The sequence below is a fragment of the Palaemon carinicauda genome, chromosome 23 (assembly GCF_036898095.1).
Source record: "Palaemon carinicauda isolate YSFRI2023 chromosome 23, ASM3689809v2, whole genome shotgun sequence".
In the NCBI taxonomy this organism is placed as follows: Eukaryota; Metazoa; Arthropoda; class Malacostraca; order Decapoda; family Palaemonidae; genus Palaemon; species Palaemon carinicauda.
In genome coordinates, this window is record NC_090747.1 from 105,199,043 (window position 1) to 105,216,945 (window position 17,903).

At 38.8% G+C, this 17,903-nt stretch overlaps 2 protein-coding genes across 2 annotated transcripts in view; one reads left to right on the top strand and one right to left on the bottom strand.

The window, feature by feature from the left end:
- The window catches only part of LOC137617342 (splicing factor C9orf78 homolog), a 43,224-nt gene extending 38,630 nt beyond the window's left edge, over positions 1-4,594 (top strand). The window contains exon 6 of the mRNA XM_068347365.1: positions 432-4,594. Within this exon, the coding sequence (XP_068203466.1) occupies positions 432-607 (176 nt within the window). The 3' untranslated portion in view covers positions 608-4,594. The remainder of the gene's footprint in view (positions 1-431) is intronic.
- Positions 4,595-7,815: 3,221 nt separating this feature from the next.
- Positions 7,816-17,903, bottom strand: part of LOC137617341 (uncharacterized) — a 140,669-nt gene continuing 130,581 nt past the window's right edge. The window contains exon 5 of the mRNA XM_068347364.1: positions 7,816-9,394. Coding sequence (XP_068203465.1) covers positions 8,938-9,394 — 457 coding nt within the window. The 3' untranslated portion in view covers positions 7,816-8,937. The remainder of the gene's footprint in view (positions 9,395-17,903) is intronic.

Genomic DNA, 17,903 nt, shown 5'->3' on the forward strand with positions numbered 1-17,903 from the left:
ATGATCTTTTAGTCATATGTGAATCTAAGCAAAACAAGGGTAATACTGCAGGAAAAAAAATGTGGTCAAACTGGCTACTCGGCTACTCAGTGTGCTGGCGAGTAACTACTGAAACATCGTTATAAATTTGAACAGCTGAGTTCTATCTATGATGAAATCAAAATATTATTTAAGGACTCAAGTTTGTATAGTTTAGAAAAATGCAAATTAATTTAAGAATTTGTAATATTTATGCACACATATGATACCAAGTCTACTGTAATTTTTTTTTGCATTATAGACTATTTTTGCTGACATGTTCAATTAAATTTCAGTTTTGTTATCAAGTTTTTTTATAAGGCTACTGTAAGGTATTTATGACATTATAGACTATTTTTGACCAAATGTTCTCTGAAATTTCAGTTTTGTTATCGAGTTTCTTTAAATTTCAGTTAATTTGGAAGATGCTGGTCCAGCCAAGAAAAAGGAAAAGATAGAGGAAATAGTGGAACCTGTTGTTGGCGGAGGTGTGAAAATATCTACTGTGGCACCAAAGAGACCCCACGGAGAAAAAGCCACGGATGATTTCCATTATGAAAAGTTTAAGAAACAGTTTAGGAGACATTAAGGCTTTAAATAAGATTTTTAGATTTGTTGTATGTTGCTGTGCTCAGACAAAAGTACAAACTTTATTCTGTTTATTTGCTATACTGCCTGGTATGGTACGGTTTATCCGGAGTTGGAATATAATTGACGAAAGGTGCCTGCAGTTGATCTCTTTAGTGAGTGATCTATAAAGGAAGCTCACTTATTCATTATCAGAACTGTCTGTTGTTGCCTTGGATTTTGCATAATGAATGCATGTGTTTTATGGATGTTCTTTTTTTTATTCATATATTTTCAGTATAACTCCTCAGACTAAAGTTAGTGCAATGTTTTTCATGTGTCAGAATTGTCAGTAACATGCTTGCAATCTTAATTGTGCAATAGTGCTTCAAGTATTACTTGGAGAGAAGCTATGGTTTATTTTTTAAAAGAATTGTATAAGTCGGTATTGTCATGTCTGGTACAGTTGCTTGTCAGACTAGTGAGTTCTCTTACTTCTCATAGATAACTGCCTTTGCCCTTGCCACTTAATCTGCAAAAACAAGCTATTGACAGAGATAACATCATCACCAGTGATGGCTCCATGAATAATAATTACATAAAAACCTAGGGTTGTGGTGGCTGATGTGGTAACGTCCCTGACTGGTGAACGCCAGAGTGGGGTTCTAGTGCCACTCATACTTGTTAGTTCCTTTGGCCGCTGCAACCTTACCATCCTTGTGGGCTAAGGATGGGGGTTTTGGGGGAGCCTATAGGTCTATCTGCTGAGTCATCAGCAGCCATTGCCTGGCCCTCCTAGGCCCTAACTTGGGTAGAGAGAGAGGGGCTTGGGCGCTGATCATATGGATATATGGTCAGTCTCTAGGGCATTGTCCTGCTTGATAGGGAAATGTCACTGTCCCTTGCCTCTGTCATTCATGAGCGGCCTTTAAACCTATCTATTCACACATCTCTGCTCTTGATCTAATTCCTTCTTATTTTCATTTTTGTGTATGATTTTATACTTTATTGTAATGGTGGTTACATTACCTACAAATGCAGCCACACATCTGGTAGCTCACTATGTCTGCAACGAGGTTTGAGTGTTATCCTTCTGATTAGAATTTATATTTTAAATGGAAGGAAATATAATTTTGGTATAATTTCTTATGGACTTGTTATTTATTACGTAGTGAATGCATCTCGTGTGGGGTCATGAATTTTGGGGTGGCAGGTGTTCAACAAAATTTCTGACCACCTTCATTTTGCTTCTGATATTCAACATGAGTATGCTTTCATGTGGAACAAACCAAAATAGTAATAAACTTGCCAAGTGAATTTCCACAGATCAGTGCCCATCTGTGATAAAAGGATAAAAGGAAAATAACAAGAGAAAGTTGTGGTTAAAGACCTAAAAAGTTGCTGATAAATTCATCATATATCATGTTTTTATATATAGTTATCACTATGATAGAAGTGAAAAGACTGGATCTACCCCGTATCTACGTCAAGGTTATTGCCATGTACCGCCAGATTGTCTCCATTGGTTAATACAGGCAGAAGTCTGTATGTGAGGAAAGAAAATTGGAACTTTTTTAATTTTAGGGTAGATGGTATTAAATCAAACTTCAAGAGAGAAGCACTATGAACATTAGGAGAGTTTCTGAAAAATAATAGTTTTCTCCTGGGAGGAGTATTCAGGGCTTTCTCTATCCACTGGTTTTGTTAACTTAGCTAACAGAGCACCATACTGGGCACTATAGCAGAAGTGAAATAAGTTTGTATCTATGAAAAATAAATATTTTAGATATTGAACTTTCTCGTAAGGTTACGTTGACTTCTATTTTAAAAATAGATAGTTGTGTAGATTAGAAAAAGATTAGTGTTGTGTAGATCTTAAAATATTTATATTTTTTTATTGAAAATATAGTAAAACCTCTTTATATGCTAATTCCCCAATCTCTGTTTCGACAATCTGTTGTTTTGAACTATGGATAGCAGTATAAAGAAATACTCTGAAAACTCCCTTGGTCAAATTTTACATAATCATATACAGAACTGTATAGTATTATGTTTAAGAGCCTTTTTTAATAATTTACTTTGCTAATATCTTTAGTGTGGGTATTTTAAGACATAAGCGATAAATAGTTAGCTGTTGGTGATGAAGTTATTGTCTGTTTGTTTTTCATTATTATTATTATTATTATTATTATTATTACTGTCATAACCCGGCCTTAATATTTTTCCAAGAGACCCGACCTAAGGCGATTTTCAAGTTACTTATGCATCGTTTATACGAAAAATTATGTATGTACGTACCTACAAGCTGCTGTCATGTTATAAAAAGCAGATACCTACATCAATAAGCTTTCATGTCAAGTACAGTACAGCTCTTTAGATTGTACATACAGTATAGTACTTGTACAGCATAGTTTTGTAGTAAATTTGAAGTAAATTTAAGATAACAGTAAGAAAGAGAGTTCAATCAACTTTATAAAGATTTTGGAGAGATCACAGGGTTGTAGTATCACAATGCAAGACTATTGCGCAGTAACCCGGTACAGTACAAGAAGTTGGCAAGCATGGCATACTACCAACCTTCCTTTTTTAATCTTGTTAGTCTTTGTCAATAAAATATGCTCATATGGAGCTAAGTTTTTTGCTTGCAGAAATGCAATGCTCATACTCATAACTCAATTTGAATTTATATGCTAGTACAGTATTGCGATTGGCTCGGATTCAAAGTTACTCGTAATCGGAGATGCTACTGTACTTGTAATTTTTATACTTGGCATTTTAGTGTAGTACTGTATAGTACATTTAAGGTCTTGCATTATGCATATTTGAGAGAGGTGAGGATATTGATATTTTGCTAGTATAAGATTATAATGTACTATCTGTACAATATTATTATTAAAGTACAGTACATTCACTGTTGTAGTGTATTTTACATTTAAAGTACAAGTGAAAATTTACAAGTATGAAAAAATCCTAAGAGCTTATTTTGCAGATTATCCAAGGAGTTCAGCAGACACAGGGATTGGAATATAATGACTGCGGATAGGGAGGTTTTACTGTATGACGTTTTGCTTAAGGTATTGCAAATATGTATCAATCTCTTGTTTGAGAGGACTTTCATGATATGCCACTTGTAATCATTTGCACATGTTGTTGCAGTCTGTAGATGAATGCTGATAAGTTGGCAAGAGAGAGGTTATAAGACCATTTTAGATAACTTTGACCGTGAAGCGTGGTCTATGTTAGTGCAACACAGAAAAGGAGAAGAAAGTACCTAGGCTTGAAGTTTATAGATAGTTGGTCAGAGATGGCTGTAATGATGAATAAAATTAAGAGGAGCTACTAAAATCAAATGCCAATCATACGAACTTCCTGACCACAATCAAGGAATTTCTGTATAGCATTGGAAATTGTAAGAAGGCCATCACATGCTCTAAGGCCTTTACGAAAACTAAATTGCATAATTTGAGCCACTCAGATTCAGTACTTCCACATAGAGAACTAGATGATAAATTTTTCATATATTGTGCTCACCATTTTGAATAATTTTATGCATATCAATCTATTCAGTAAGTTTACACCTTACTTGTTTTATATAGCCCTAGATAAACTGCTTAAAGTTAGGTCTGCCTATGGTCAGGACATTACAATCTAATAAGTAAAATAATTTCTGCATTTTGAAGTGCAAATTGGTGCCTCAGACAAGGTGGAGGAAAAAGTAAGGCACTGGTTTGTATGTTTGTCCTGTCGTGCATTTAGTCTAAGTAATTTTGAAGCAAATATAAACATTACCAGCCCTCTTAATTCGTTCACATTTTATGCTTACAGTTTGAATGCTATATATTGATAATCTCTATAGCAGAATTTATAAAATGACAACATATCTATTACCTAAGCAAGTGTACAGTACTCATACTGTACAGGGAGATTGCCTGGCCTATATAAACTGTACATTATCTTGTTATATATCCTTTAGATGATAAGATTTTATATAAATAAAGATTAACTGAAAGTTTGAGCCCTCATTCTCTTAAATTTTTTACTCAACTTCATTATGTTGATTTTCTTAATGATAATTAAATACTTACAGCATTCATATTTAATGGTGAGTTACGGTGGGAATTAATTGCATTCATAGTAATTTATTCTTGCTCTATATTCTGAAAAGATTGTGAAAAAATTATCAGAAGATCCGAAGGTCTCGTGAGGAGAATTCGAGAAAGATGAGTTATCGCAGTGAGCATGGAAAACTGGAAGTTGCTATTGCCTATGCTTTTTGAGTTATTGGAAGATTTTGTACGGTAGTCTCCACATATAATGGTGCATTGGCCCAGGAATATTAATAAAACATGTAAGTACCCAGAAGTTAAGTGTTTTGTAGATTTTACAGGGGATTAGGGTAATTTTGTTCCTCTCATTTTATATTTATGCTAAGAATTTTTAACATTTGGGATTTCATATTCAATGTTCAAGTAATATAATTTTCATAGTTTTTTCTGTTTTTAAAACTATCATTACGTCGTTTTGACGTACAGTATCACCATTTTTAATACCCCTCATTTAATTCACTATTTCTTGAATTTTCATTATTTTGCTGATTGTCTGAATGTATTTTTAGTTATAAATAACTAATAACCATTTATACAGTATATCCATCAAGTAGTTTCAGTGTTTTCCATGTGCCTTGTTTGCTATGTCCTACATGGGTCTTATGTTCATAGGAAGACCATTTTTGTCAACTTAGAAGAATGTTATTTACAGCTTTGTTTGAGGGACTTAAGTTGTAAATCCCTTTTGGGAAAAGAGAAAAGTTTACTTTAGTGTTTATTTGATCCTACGCAAAATTCAAACCATCGTCTTTCAAGTAGAGGTATGTTTCTCAGCACAAGTTGGACATTCTTAAATTTGTTTAACAAGACAGGTAAACAGGTGGTGAGCGAGGCTGAGGAGACCTGCCTCCCCTATCTGTCAAAAGCTCTTCACTTATGTTCTCGGCCGCAACGAACACAGTACAGACGTACTGTTGCGCCCTTAATTGAATTTTTCATTTTCTTTTTCAGGAAATGAATGCTGAAAGTTAATTACTATGATTGTGAAGCAAGAGATTCGTATGTGCTTCTAAGAAAGGATGGGCTTTATGTACGGATTTTGTTAAACCGACTGTAGAGCCACATTCTTTGTGCTTCTTGGTAGGGGGCATGATTGTTTGCTATCATCCCCTTATGCCGAGTGTAGGTCATGGCCTCCTATGCAGTGTCGGGCGTATGCTTTGAGGGGGAGTAAGGAAGTTTCGTTTCTTCTTTCCGCTCTTTGAGTGCCGCCGCTCCTGTGCTTGCACCCGTCTCAGTCCCTGTGAAGTATGCATCAGGAGCAAGGAGCCCTTGGAGCAACATTGCCAGGCTTTTCAGGTTCTGGTGGCATGTAGGGTTCCCATTGTATTTGCCGCACTTTATCAGAGGTTGGAGTCTCTTCTCCGTTTGTGCATACTGCTGATGACTAGCGAGACCTAAGGAAGGTTTGGGCTAGTCTCTCCCTCAGTGATGCCAGTGGTGAAAGGCATAATCAGTGTGTCCTGGTGTCGATTTCTGTGATGTTTGCAGTGGTTCCCCTACCTGCGCATAGGGCAGCCCAGGGCTGAAAGGATATGTTGCCATAGTGGTTGACGGTTTCCCGTGCATCTCTCCTAACCCGGTCACCCATTGTTACTCCTTTTCCCTGTGCCTGGGGCTCCTGCTCCCCTGTAAGTGTGTGTACCCATACTCTGTGACAGTGTTCCAGAGTGTTAGGGTCCCTATAGGAGCAACCCATGTGGTTTCTCCCATTTGAGGAGCATCATTGATGTTGGTCACTCAGACCTCGACTTGCAGAGCCTAGGTGAGGGTTGAATAGAGGAAGAAAGGTGCATTCTTTTTCCTCCTTCAACTACTCTTTCTTCTCGTCCTCTTTGACTTTCGACTCCGTACACACTTCTAAGAAGTAGAGGAAGAAGTCGAAGAACTCCAGTCTGCCATAATCACAAGGAAAGGGCCCCAATGGTTTGATTCACTGTGCTGTTACCGTGATTCCATGTCATAGCTCTGGCAATCCCGATTTCAAGTGTGACAGGTGTGGATGCCCCCACGTTTTGTCCTGAAGAGGTCAATGCACGGTATCACGGCTGACCCTTGGCTCGGGTGCTCAGCTACCCTGGCAGCCAGGTGAGAAAGGTGTGTACTACCTCTTGTTTCATGCTGCCTGGGCTATGGCCCTGTGCCGCAGACCCCAGGGGTCATGGGTCTGGCCATGGCCAGGCCTGTGACCGTGTAATGTACCCCCAGGGCCGTGGATCGTGCACACTGGCAATCACAGTAACCAGGTAGGATGGGAGTTTATGGCCATGCACACTTTTTACCCCCTTGTTGGTGGAGGAGCTTTGACACTTTCCATCTCCCCTTCTGCCTGAACTTTGGTCTGCTGCTCCTCTCTCAATCTGTGAAAGTTTGCTAGAGCGAGTTTAGAGCGTGACACCTCTCGAGGCTATCAGTATGCTGCCGTGTTCAGTGCCAGGGTTTCTTCCCCTGATGATGTTGGCTTTTTGGGCCTTCTTCAGTCCCTGATTACGTTGTCAGTAATGTTCTCGAGACAGAACAGTTGTATTCTTAGGTGGTGAATGGATTGCCAGTGCAACCTGCTGTACTGTCTTACCTTGCTGGGTTTCATCGGCTCCCAAATCACTGGACTTGGACTGCTGCTGACGGAGGTGGACAATCCCAAGTCAGAGTCTTTCTTGGTGGACTTCCTTGCAGGGAGGAAGGCGACTTTGGTTCTGCCTTCTCGGCTTAAGAGTCGGAGGCCATGTTTTGTCGATCATGGACACCTTCCAAACGATCACCTGGTTTGACTAGTGATCAGGCACAGTGACATACTTCCCCAAGTTATCAACCCGGAGTCTTTGGAGATGTACAAGTCTTGTGCTGTCCGGGGGGAAGGCCAGATCTTCTTGTCACCAATCAAAAATTAGTGGGACAACTGGGTTTTTGAGGAGGTTGGACGACTTTGTCCCACTTTTTCAAAATGAGTTATTTTAGAGTTAATGTACTTTCCATTAATGGTTGCTCAATCATGGAAAATATTTTCCTAGTTTTCTTCGGTAAACTATTAACCTTTTATGTCTGTCCTACATTTTCATCTTTAAAATATGAATAGAAATAGCTGAGTATATAAAGGGAAAGTTATAAAATTTAAAACTTTTATTTTTAAGCAAATTTATTACTTTTCCTGTTTTATTACAAAGAATCTGGAGAAAGAAAAATACCATATATTAAAAAATGTCTTACATGGGCATATACCATAACTAATGATATCAGGTTTTATTCAATATGATGAATGTCATGTCTAAAGTTTGTATTGGTATTAAATTAAGCAGAAATAAAATAATAAAGATGGGAAAATGTAGTTTAAAAATGAGAGAAAATACAGGTGTGAAAATGGAATGTCACTTGATATGTTTTATAACCTGGGTTCTTTTGATTAACTATAAGTCAAAATACTATCATATCAATCTACAGCACTTGATGCCGAGTCATCACAGGGGAGGGAATAGGAACATTTATTATCTACAAGATTAACTACCATCAAGAAAGAAATAAAATATTTCAGCATCACTCGATTCTATGCTATAGTTCTCCCTAGGATGTCAGATCACAAAAAGCCTCTCACATCAAAACATCAGGGATGAGATAATCATGACATTTGTTGACTGAGTTTTAAATGGTTTCTGTACATGTCAGTCTTTGGAAATTATCTAAAAGTTTGTGGCATAAATACAAAACCCTAAAAAACAAACGGGTATTAATACAAAGTAACGACAAAAAGTTACGACTAGATTAGCACATTGATTTTGTGCAAAACTTAAGTGATTTAGGGTTTTAGCTTTGGCACTTGAAATATATCATGGGAAAACTATGGATGATGAAGAAGTGAAGAAGACTAATTTTCCATGATTTTCAGCAATTACGTACAATATTAGGAACTTTTCCAATCGACTTGTTTTTTAGTCAGTACTTTCCTCAATTTACTTCATATCATGGTTGTTTGTTTACACTTGTAGAGACATTATTATGATCAAAACATTATATGCATTTCATTTGAAAATGTCCATATTTCATGCCATGAAAACTGATATGACTGTGCATGAATCCAGTTATTGAAAATATGAATTCATGATACATCGAATATAACTTCCAATTGATATCCAATGCTTCTCTTAAATTCATTTACTTTTACCTACAGTACATCTAATAATACTATGATTTACAGAGGAATGCAGAGTTCATCCTAACCTAATGCAGGTATCATTGCAATGAGTCTTTGGATTCATGATGTGTACGGATAGTGAGGAAGTACTCTTGAGCTCGATGTGGTTACTGGAGAGGCATCAGGGGGGGGAGAGCCAAGAGGAGAGACTAAAGGTGCTGCATGAAGAGCAAGAGGTGGTGATGTAGCCAAAGGCGAGGAAGTAGCCAGCGGTGACGAAGTAGCTAAAGGCGAAGTTGTAGCAAGAGCTGCTGCTGATGATACTGCTGCCCAGTAAGGCGGTGGTGATAACAACGGCGGTGGTGGGTGAGACGCCGAGGATGTGAAGGAACTGCTTGCAAGTGGGGAAGACCCACCCAACAAATGTGAATAACTTGTGAGAAAACTCAGGTCTGGGGGGTATCTCTGAGCTTCAGCGCTCTGTTGTTGCCGCACCTGATCCAAACCTCGGAAGTCAAACTTGTATGCATAACGCTTTCCGTGAACTTTTGTCATGATGTTTTTGTCGTAGTAATATCTGAAATAGATAAAAAAAAATATTAAGTACCATGACAAGAAAACAATGCTGTTTTTTATGATACTGTACAACTAAATAATGGGAGGAGAAAGGATCCAAATTTGAGGATGTCAAATGACTAGTTAAAAAACTAGACTTACATCTGAAGAAGTTAGAAGAGCCATGGGAAGATGAAACATGAAAAAGACAAAGAACTTGATAAAAAAAATTTTTTGAGATGAGCTACACAGAATACAGTATTTGAACGCATGAAAAATTAAGACATGACCAGAAGATTGAGAAGAAATACAACAGAACACACAAAGGAAAAGGCAGGCAGGCACTACAGTGTGGAAAGTGAAAAGGAATAGGATTGCAGGGATTTGGTATATGAAAATATTAAACACTACTGTATAAGCAAAACTAACCTTATGGTGGCTGAAAATGAAGTAAAGGAAATAGTAGCAATGAAAACAACCCTGTAAGCACTACAGAAATGACTACAAGTGTGAATTCAATGAAATCAAATATAACATAGTGCTAAGAGACGAGCTTTGGATTGAAAATTACAATTTTTTTTTATTCCAAAAATATATATCATAAGGAAAGTAACCAGTAAAGAAAGGAGCACAATTTCTGTTATCCTTGGGACATCTGGAATGTAGAGCAAGTGTTGAGAGTATCTTCTATAGTGTGCACATAGAAATCTATTCGGCAGAGACGGGCACTTGAAAATATGGTTGTCATGCTTTCAAGTGGTATTCTCTTCTTTATAATGAATAGATGGATCTATTCTAAACACTTTTAAAATGCTAGTTCTTTTTACTCTTTAGTAAGAATTATTTTATAGAAGTAGGTAAGGTAGTTTGTTCTTACAGTATGACTATGTTAGTGCTAGGACTTCATATATATGAAGATTAACTAAATAATTTGGTTGCTGGAATGTTCATCTACTTAATTTTCATTATTTAGCTTTAGTCGTATCTAATTTGTTCCTACATGTATAAAAACCTTAAAAATAGGAATGTCTTCAGCAGCACTGGATTGGCCGTTGAAACCATCAACGCAGTATAATACAGTAGTTAATGACAGGTGGTGAAGGCGAATAGCCCTAACAACCAACCTGTCAAAGCCTCCGCTTTTGACTTTAGCCATAATGAGTATGGATGTACTGTTGCGTCCCATTCAAGCCTGTTTAACATTTTTATTATACTTTTTAGTTTGGTTGATATCTGCTTCGTGATAGAACGGAGGAGAATTGCAAGTGTATACTGGACTTTGTATTGGATTATGACTTAACAACTGTAACAATAGATTCTCTTCCTATGTTAAGGGGCACAATTGTTTACAATCCTCCCCTTTTTACAGATTGTAGATTGTGGCCTCCCGTAGGTGGGAGTTTGCATTGAGTAGCAAGAAAGTTGAATCTTCCCTAGTGATATTCTTGGCAAGCCCATGAATTACTGGAGAGACTGTTTTTCACTTTGGACTCCTCATCAACTTTGCCATTAGCTGATGCTTCAGAGTATAGACTCCTGGCAAGGAGAACTCGGAACGACTTCAGGGTTGTGGAGTACTTGGTGATCGCTGCACTCCATGTGGGGGAAGCTTTTTCATGCAGACCGACAATGATTAGTGAACTAACAACTTAGCCTTCTATAGGTTTTGAAGGTAGGCCCTCAATATCTTTGAGGGAGCAGGCAGCTAGGGCTACTTTGCCACGGTGTCCCCAGTAGCAGTGGTAACATGAGTGATTCAACAGTGTTAGTGCTTGCAGTGCTGATCCTGCAAGGCTCCTGTGTCAGTGAAAGAGTCTGCTGCTTACCCTGTGACAGTGTTCAAAAGTGTTGTGGTTCCTGTCAGTGACAAGTGGTTTTTCCTCTTGGTGGAGCTTCACCAGTGATCTATTAGTCAATAGCAACCGCTTGCAGATCTTCAGGAGAAAGTTGGTAAGTGGAAGAAGTTATTCCTTCCCCTTCCAACTCTTCTGCTTTGAACTTCTCTTAAGATTCCAATTCTGACACTTCTAAGAAGGAGAAGCCCAGTAATAGTTACAAATAGAGCTCTTTTTGTCACCACCTCGACTTCAAGAAGTGGGGGGTGGACAACACCTGGTGGTTCCCCTGTCTATCTAGTAGCCAGGTGGGTCAGAGGTGCATAGCCCGTGTCTATCTTTGTCAGCCTGTATTGGAAGAGCCTGAGCCCACTCATTCACCTTTCTACTAAGACAGTGGAGTCTGCTTCCTTCTCTAAAAGGGTACTGGTGTGTCCCGCGTTGACAAGAGGGCACCCATCGATGGTCGCTAAGACCTCCACTTCTCTGCTTGCAGAACCTAATAAGAAAGTTGGTAAGTGGAAAAAGCATTTAATTCCCATCCTCTTCTGATTCTTTCCCTTCTTAGAAGAAGAAGAAATAGTGTTGGTAATCCAGAAATGGCAGTTATAGTCACAAAAATAGGGGTCTTGATGACAACACCTTCTCCTTTTGAGAGGGGAAGGGGGAGCATGGGAATGTGACAGGCCCCGAAGGCTGATGCACAAGGCCCTGTGCCATGGCATTGTGTCACTGCCCTCAGTATTGTGACCTGTGTTCTCCTGGCTACGTGTTGCCAGGTGGAACAGAGGTGCACGTCCACCTTCTGTCTCCTTTGTGTTGGAAGAGTTTGGGTGGTCTCCGCTTTTCTACATGGATGGAGGACTCTGCTCCTTCTCTGAATGGGGTACTGCTATATCCCGTGTTGAAAAAAATGGCACCCAATTGGCGTAACAACCCATAAGATTTTTACCCTTTGGGAGAACTTTATAGTTGATGGTCACTTAGACTTTGACTTATAGGCTTACAGATCCTGAGAAGGTGGTTTGAAGAATCGATTTGTTCTCCTTTCTCTTCCAACTTTTGTCATCCTCATTTTCCTCTTCCAATTCTGAAACTTCAAATAACAAGGAAAAAGTCAAGGAAGGCCAATCGTAGTGATAAGTACAGTTGTAGGGCTCTTGACGACACCACCTGTCTTTTGTGTTGGGGACACATGCCCTTGGTTCCCCGTACTACCCAGTAACCAGGTGGGACAGGTGCATGGCCTTGAATAAGCCTGTGTACACCTGTCAGTCATGAGTTGAAGCTGAGTACCTTCATCTTTCTTTTCTGGAATATGAACTGCAGTTCCTTCTTTGAATGGGGTAGTGCAGCTGACTGTGTCGAGAAGATGTCATTGCAAGCTGGTGCGCAGTCATCAGTCACGGACATGTGGTCAAGGGGCCTCGAAGCATAAGGTCAATTCATCCTTTCCACCGTAATCATCCGAGGGAAGAGTACAAGGTACGACTGTGTTGATTATTGCTAGAGGTCCTTATCTTCCTGATGACTACTGGCCTGGTCTGACTACATTCTCAAGTTAACTTTGCAGGTTTTATCCTTTGGTTAGAACGCTAATTTTCGTGGGGAGAGTAGACTTTCGGAGAAGCTTGCTGGACCCCCTACCCCTGTGAAGTACGAGGATACTCTTGCTCTTCTACTCCACAGATACTGGACCTTGGATCAGTACCTACGGGAACAGAGAACCCCGAGTCGAAGTGGTCCTTTGTGGACGTTCTTAATGAACTGAGTGAGGTAACCTTGGCGCCTCTTTTAGGTTGGCCTCGGTAATCAAATGGCAATTTAGTGTCCCTCAAGGTCGAGGCCTTCTTTGGAGATGCGATGATCGGATCATGCTAGTTGGTCTAGGTTCAAGTTCACAATCAGATCTGTGGATGTGGGTTCTCTCTCACTTCTGGTCAGACAAACAGAACCTTGCCACATGCACTAGTCAGTGAAAGTTCTATGTTTTAGAGTCTTGCAACATCACCACACCAGAGACCCGTCAGTATGTGCACACACACACATACGGGCGTGATACCTTTGGAGAGAAGCCACAATACACATGCTCCTTAATCCCCCAGTTGATGACCTTGAATCTTCTGCCAAGGTCACCCTTTAAGCTGTTTCCTAGCTTTGAGCCTTGCAGGACTCCCTGATCCTTTGCATAGTTTCTTTCTCTCATGGGCTCTGGCTCTTTGAAGAAGTCTGTGGCCATGCCTGCAGGATCGGGGATAAGAAGGTTCTACAACCTTCTCTAGTTCTAAATCTGGATTCTACAAGCTCTTCTTGAAGGGATTCTGTGTGCACAAGCCTTTTGAGGCCCCCACCTTGATCAGGCCAGGTAAGGTAGGGAGAAAGAGGGAAGATAGAGGGGAAGCTGTTGTCAGCATTCCCCCTTTTCTGCTGCAAAGTATGGGGATGCCTCTCGTGCCTTACAGCAAGTTGACAGAGCACAGGTCCAAGTCCTAGTTAGCGGTGTCCTTCGGGAGGGGTACCTGCTGTATTTCTAGACCACTGATCCCTCTCACCCCCTATCTTGTAGACCGATAATGTTCTTGAATACCTTCCTTCCTCATTTCCTTCCTCATTGGAGAAGCTTGTTCTACACAACTGCCTCCACCTTAGATCCCTTTGGTTGTTTTTGAAGGTTTGCTGGTCAGCTCCGAAAGGTCCCCTGTTTCATCCTGTTCTACCGAGACAGGAGGCACAGACCAATCTAACTGGTGGCTGGATAAGGAAAACCTCACCAGTGGGGTCACACCCAACTTTCCACCTCCGGACATGCACCTGGGTGACCTGGTCTCCCAAGGTGTAAGATCAGTGAACTTCTGCGCTTCAACATCCTGGTAATGTATGCATTGTGTGAGGACTCTTCCAACACCAATGAGATCATCTGGATGTATATTTCCCTCTGTTTGTATTGCCAGCTGATAAACCAATGTTGATTACACTAGGCAGGATGACCCTGGTTGCTCCCAGATGTCCACATACATAAAGATTCCCCATCTGTCAGCACTTCTAGAGAATTACCCTTGGATTACTAGGAATCGTTGGCCATCTTTTGTCTGGAGCTACTAATATGGTAAAAGCTACTGAAAGGACCTGCCACTCATACTCATACCTAAGTGGCAGCTTATCTTTCTTACCCCTGGCAGAACCAAGAAAGAAGTGTCCTAACAGTCTCTTTCTGATTTCACAAGACTTTTTAGATCATATGCTTCGACCTATATGGGGGATTGAAGGATGAAGAGCTCACAAAATCAGGTATTATTTCCACCTAGATTCTAAAGAATCTGCAGTAGAACAGGTGTTGGAGTTTGGATATGGCAAACAGCCTTCATCAGCCTTCTTAAGGGAGTACTGCATTCTTACATTCAACGCTTGTTTTTGGTCACGTGGTGGAAGCTCTGTTGGTACGTAGCCAGTCCATCTCCATTACGGGACAGAAAGTATCTTGTTTATGGTAATATGTTCGATAAAACCCTGGCAGAAGGGTAGAATGACTGGTTTTTCTTCTTCCTCTTTTCTTCCGATTATTTAGTGATGAACCTTTCGTACCATTACATGCTGGATCTTACACTGATACTGGTAAGCTACATTTCTGAGCACGACTCTTATTAGACTTGATTTGTAAGTACAGTAGTAGTTCTCCCCCATCCTCCCTTTATGAGGGGGAGAATGGTTACATGAATACCTATTCACCGGCTATCCTGCAACAGATTTTTCATTACAGACTGGGGAGTAAGAAAGATTGACCAAGAATTGGTCATGTCCTATTAATCTGCTCATCTCTATGACGGGCAAATAGGAGGTTACTGAAGTAATTGTTATAGGACCAGTGAAACTGGCAAGGGCTAAACCCATCATTGGTACTTCTGATGTCATAATAGTAACACCATGGTAACCAGGACGGGGCACTAGAAGAACAGGCATAATAGGTGCAAGCAATCAAGTGTAGGCTGAACAGGTGCTGATTAAATAGGCAATTGATCAGTCGAGAAGCAAGCAGAAACAGTTTAGAAGACTGCTGCTTCTAAACTGATGAGAAAAGATGCAGAAGCTGACCTTACTACCGACTGATTGGTTGGAAGGTGTACATGCAAGAATAAACAGTTTCTTAGCTACTATATTTTTCAATAATTTGGCTTTTGATGGAACCATTCTTTCACTGTACTTATCTACTGTGGCTTTTAAGTGACTTTGTAGTGCAGTATAAAGTATTCTATAACAGCAAACTCCATAAGAGTACAGCAACAGCTAGGTCTACATATCACAAGTAGACTCATCTAGTGTTGATAGTATTTACATGCCTTGCAAGAGGCTTCAATAGCTCTTTAACTAAAAAAAAAGCTTTGTCATTTTATGCTCATAAACCCAAGGACAGTACATTATTTTTTCTGAATTTTTCTTTAAACATTGTTCCTTGCTAGCATTATCAATTTCACTACATAAAGCATCCATTTGAGAAGTTCAAGAATGCGAGTGCATGGCTAAAATAAATTCTATTGTACAGTTTACACTGTAAGAGGGACTTCTATTGTCTATAACCTAAGAGTTAGATTTTTTTATCTTAGAGCATTTCTAACAATTACTTTTAGTATGATGAATCCCTGGTTATGTGAAAATTACATTTCATGCAAGGTCAGTAGGAATGGTAAACCAATGCCATTTGATAGGCTGGGAGAGGATAAAGAACAGGCTTACGGCTAAAAAAGGGTCTGCAACTAGGAGGAACAGAATATGGGACATTACTACGACCTGCTCAGCAGAACTGCCAATTTCATCAAAATCAATGTAGCATGTAGTGGCCTGGAGGTACTATGCAACCTCTTAAAAAGAAGAATGACCCCTATCTTAGTTTATAGAATATTTCATTAAAATATACTGTATACAATATACCAAGTATTTTTTTATGCAAATACCCTTTTTAAAGTACATTATGTGCTTAAGTTTATATTTGAAGTAACTTTGATACAAATTTTTTTTTATATAAGGTTTGATCATACTACTATCAAACTTATAGCTGGTTATCAAGGGTATTATATGAAAATACATTACTGTACAAGAAAAATTATTTCAGGGAGACAAGCTTACCACTAGCAAAATTAACTTGAGAAGGTAGTGGAAGGATTGAAATACAGTAGCTAAAAATGGCATATTTACAAGTACAGTAGTAGTAGTGAGAATGATTTTGATGATAAAGACAGGGGAAAGAGTATTAGAGGGAACAATTCCTAAATAAAGATTACTAGGATTAGAAAAAGAGCAAAATTATGTTGTGTCATCAACAATGACAAATACAAAGCAGAGATAAATGAGTGCACAGGTATACATAAAAGAAAATAAAACCATAAATGCAAAGGACGGGCAATGAATACATGACACTTATCAAATTCTTTGGACACAAGGACAATGACGTGACAAGGAAATCTTGCAGATAATGATCAATAGTTGGGAAGATTTTACCGACAGTATACTGTCAGTATAAAAACAGCTACGTACTTAAAGTGTATGAGAATTAAATAGTATTTCTAAAACAATTTTGACTGTACACAGATGATAGTATAAAGGATTGAGTGATGTCTTTTTTTTTTTTTTTTTTTTTAGAATAGATAAAACTAGTGAATATATTAAGATTTACAATGGTACAATTACTCGCCCAATCCATTCTTTCAGGACCAGAAATCATGGGGTTTTAATTAGGTTAACAACCCATACAAATCCCAGAACAGAAGATAGGATGAGAAAGAGTATTTCCTTTATGAATGGTTGAAACATGAAAAATATTTTGAATTAACAAACAATGCTACTACATCAGATTTTATCTTTAGCCAATGTAAAGTGCCCGCTTTGGCAATAGCTGCACTAATTATTAACATTTAAAAGTGGTAATTGGAAATGGCTTTCCAGAAATAGCAACCCTGCATAATGGGAAAAGCTTTAGTCAAAGAAGAAAAGAGGCACAAGTAGTGTCAGAAAAAAAGATTAGAATGCTTAATATAGATTTCCCTTGAATAGACAGGTAAGGTTCAAGAATAATGAAACTAAGGATTAAAAGAAAGAAAAACAATTAAACAGGATGGGTAGAAGGAACAGGGATATGTGACGTATAATAATTTTACTGCCTCGCTAATAAGAGGAAAGTGTTGGAACCTTATTACTAACATATAAAAGTGGGTGGAGTGAAAGATTTTGGCAAGTAAAAAAAAATTGAAAGCGAAAAAGTAGAGGTTTAAAAATGAAGCAAGTCAGAGGAATTAGTTTAGCAATACCAAATTATAATTTGAATATGACAATCACCACAGTCACTGAGTAAAGGTTGGTTAAAATTTATTTAACTCGATGCAGAACACAGGCTTTTGCTGTGTTGGGAAATGATAGAAATTTCTGGCTATCTAATAATAACTATGGATTACACATTCTTGAAAAAGATTTGACTTTCATCTCCTCCAGAGGGTAGTCACGTCAGTGCACTTCAAATGTTGCATTGTAGGCATTACATAATTGCCTTTGTAGTGTCCTTTAGCCCCTTAGCTCCACTCACTTTAAAGCCTGCAACTAAACATACATTCCTGCTTCCTTCCATCTTGTTGTTCAACCTCTTAAAATTTACTTAATACAGCAACTATAGGTGCTGAATGGTCTCCTATGTCCCAATGTTGAGAAATCCAA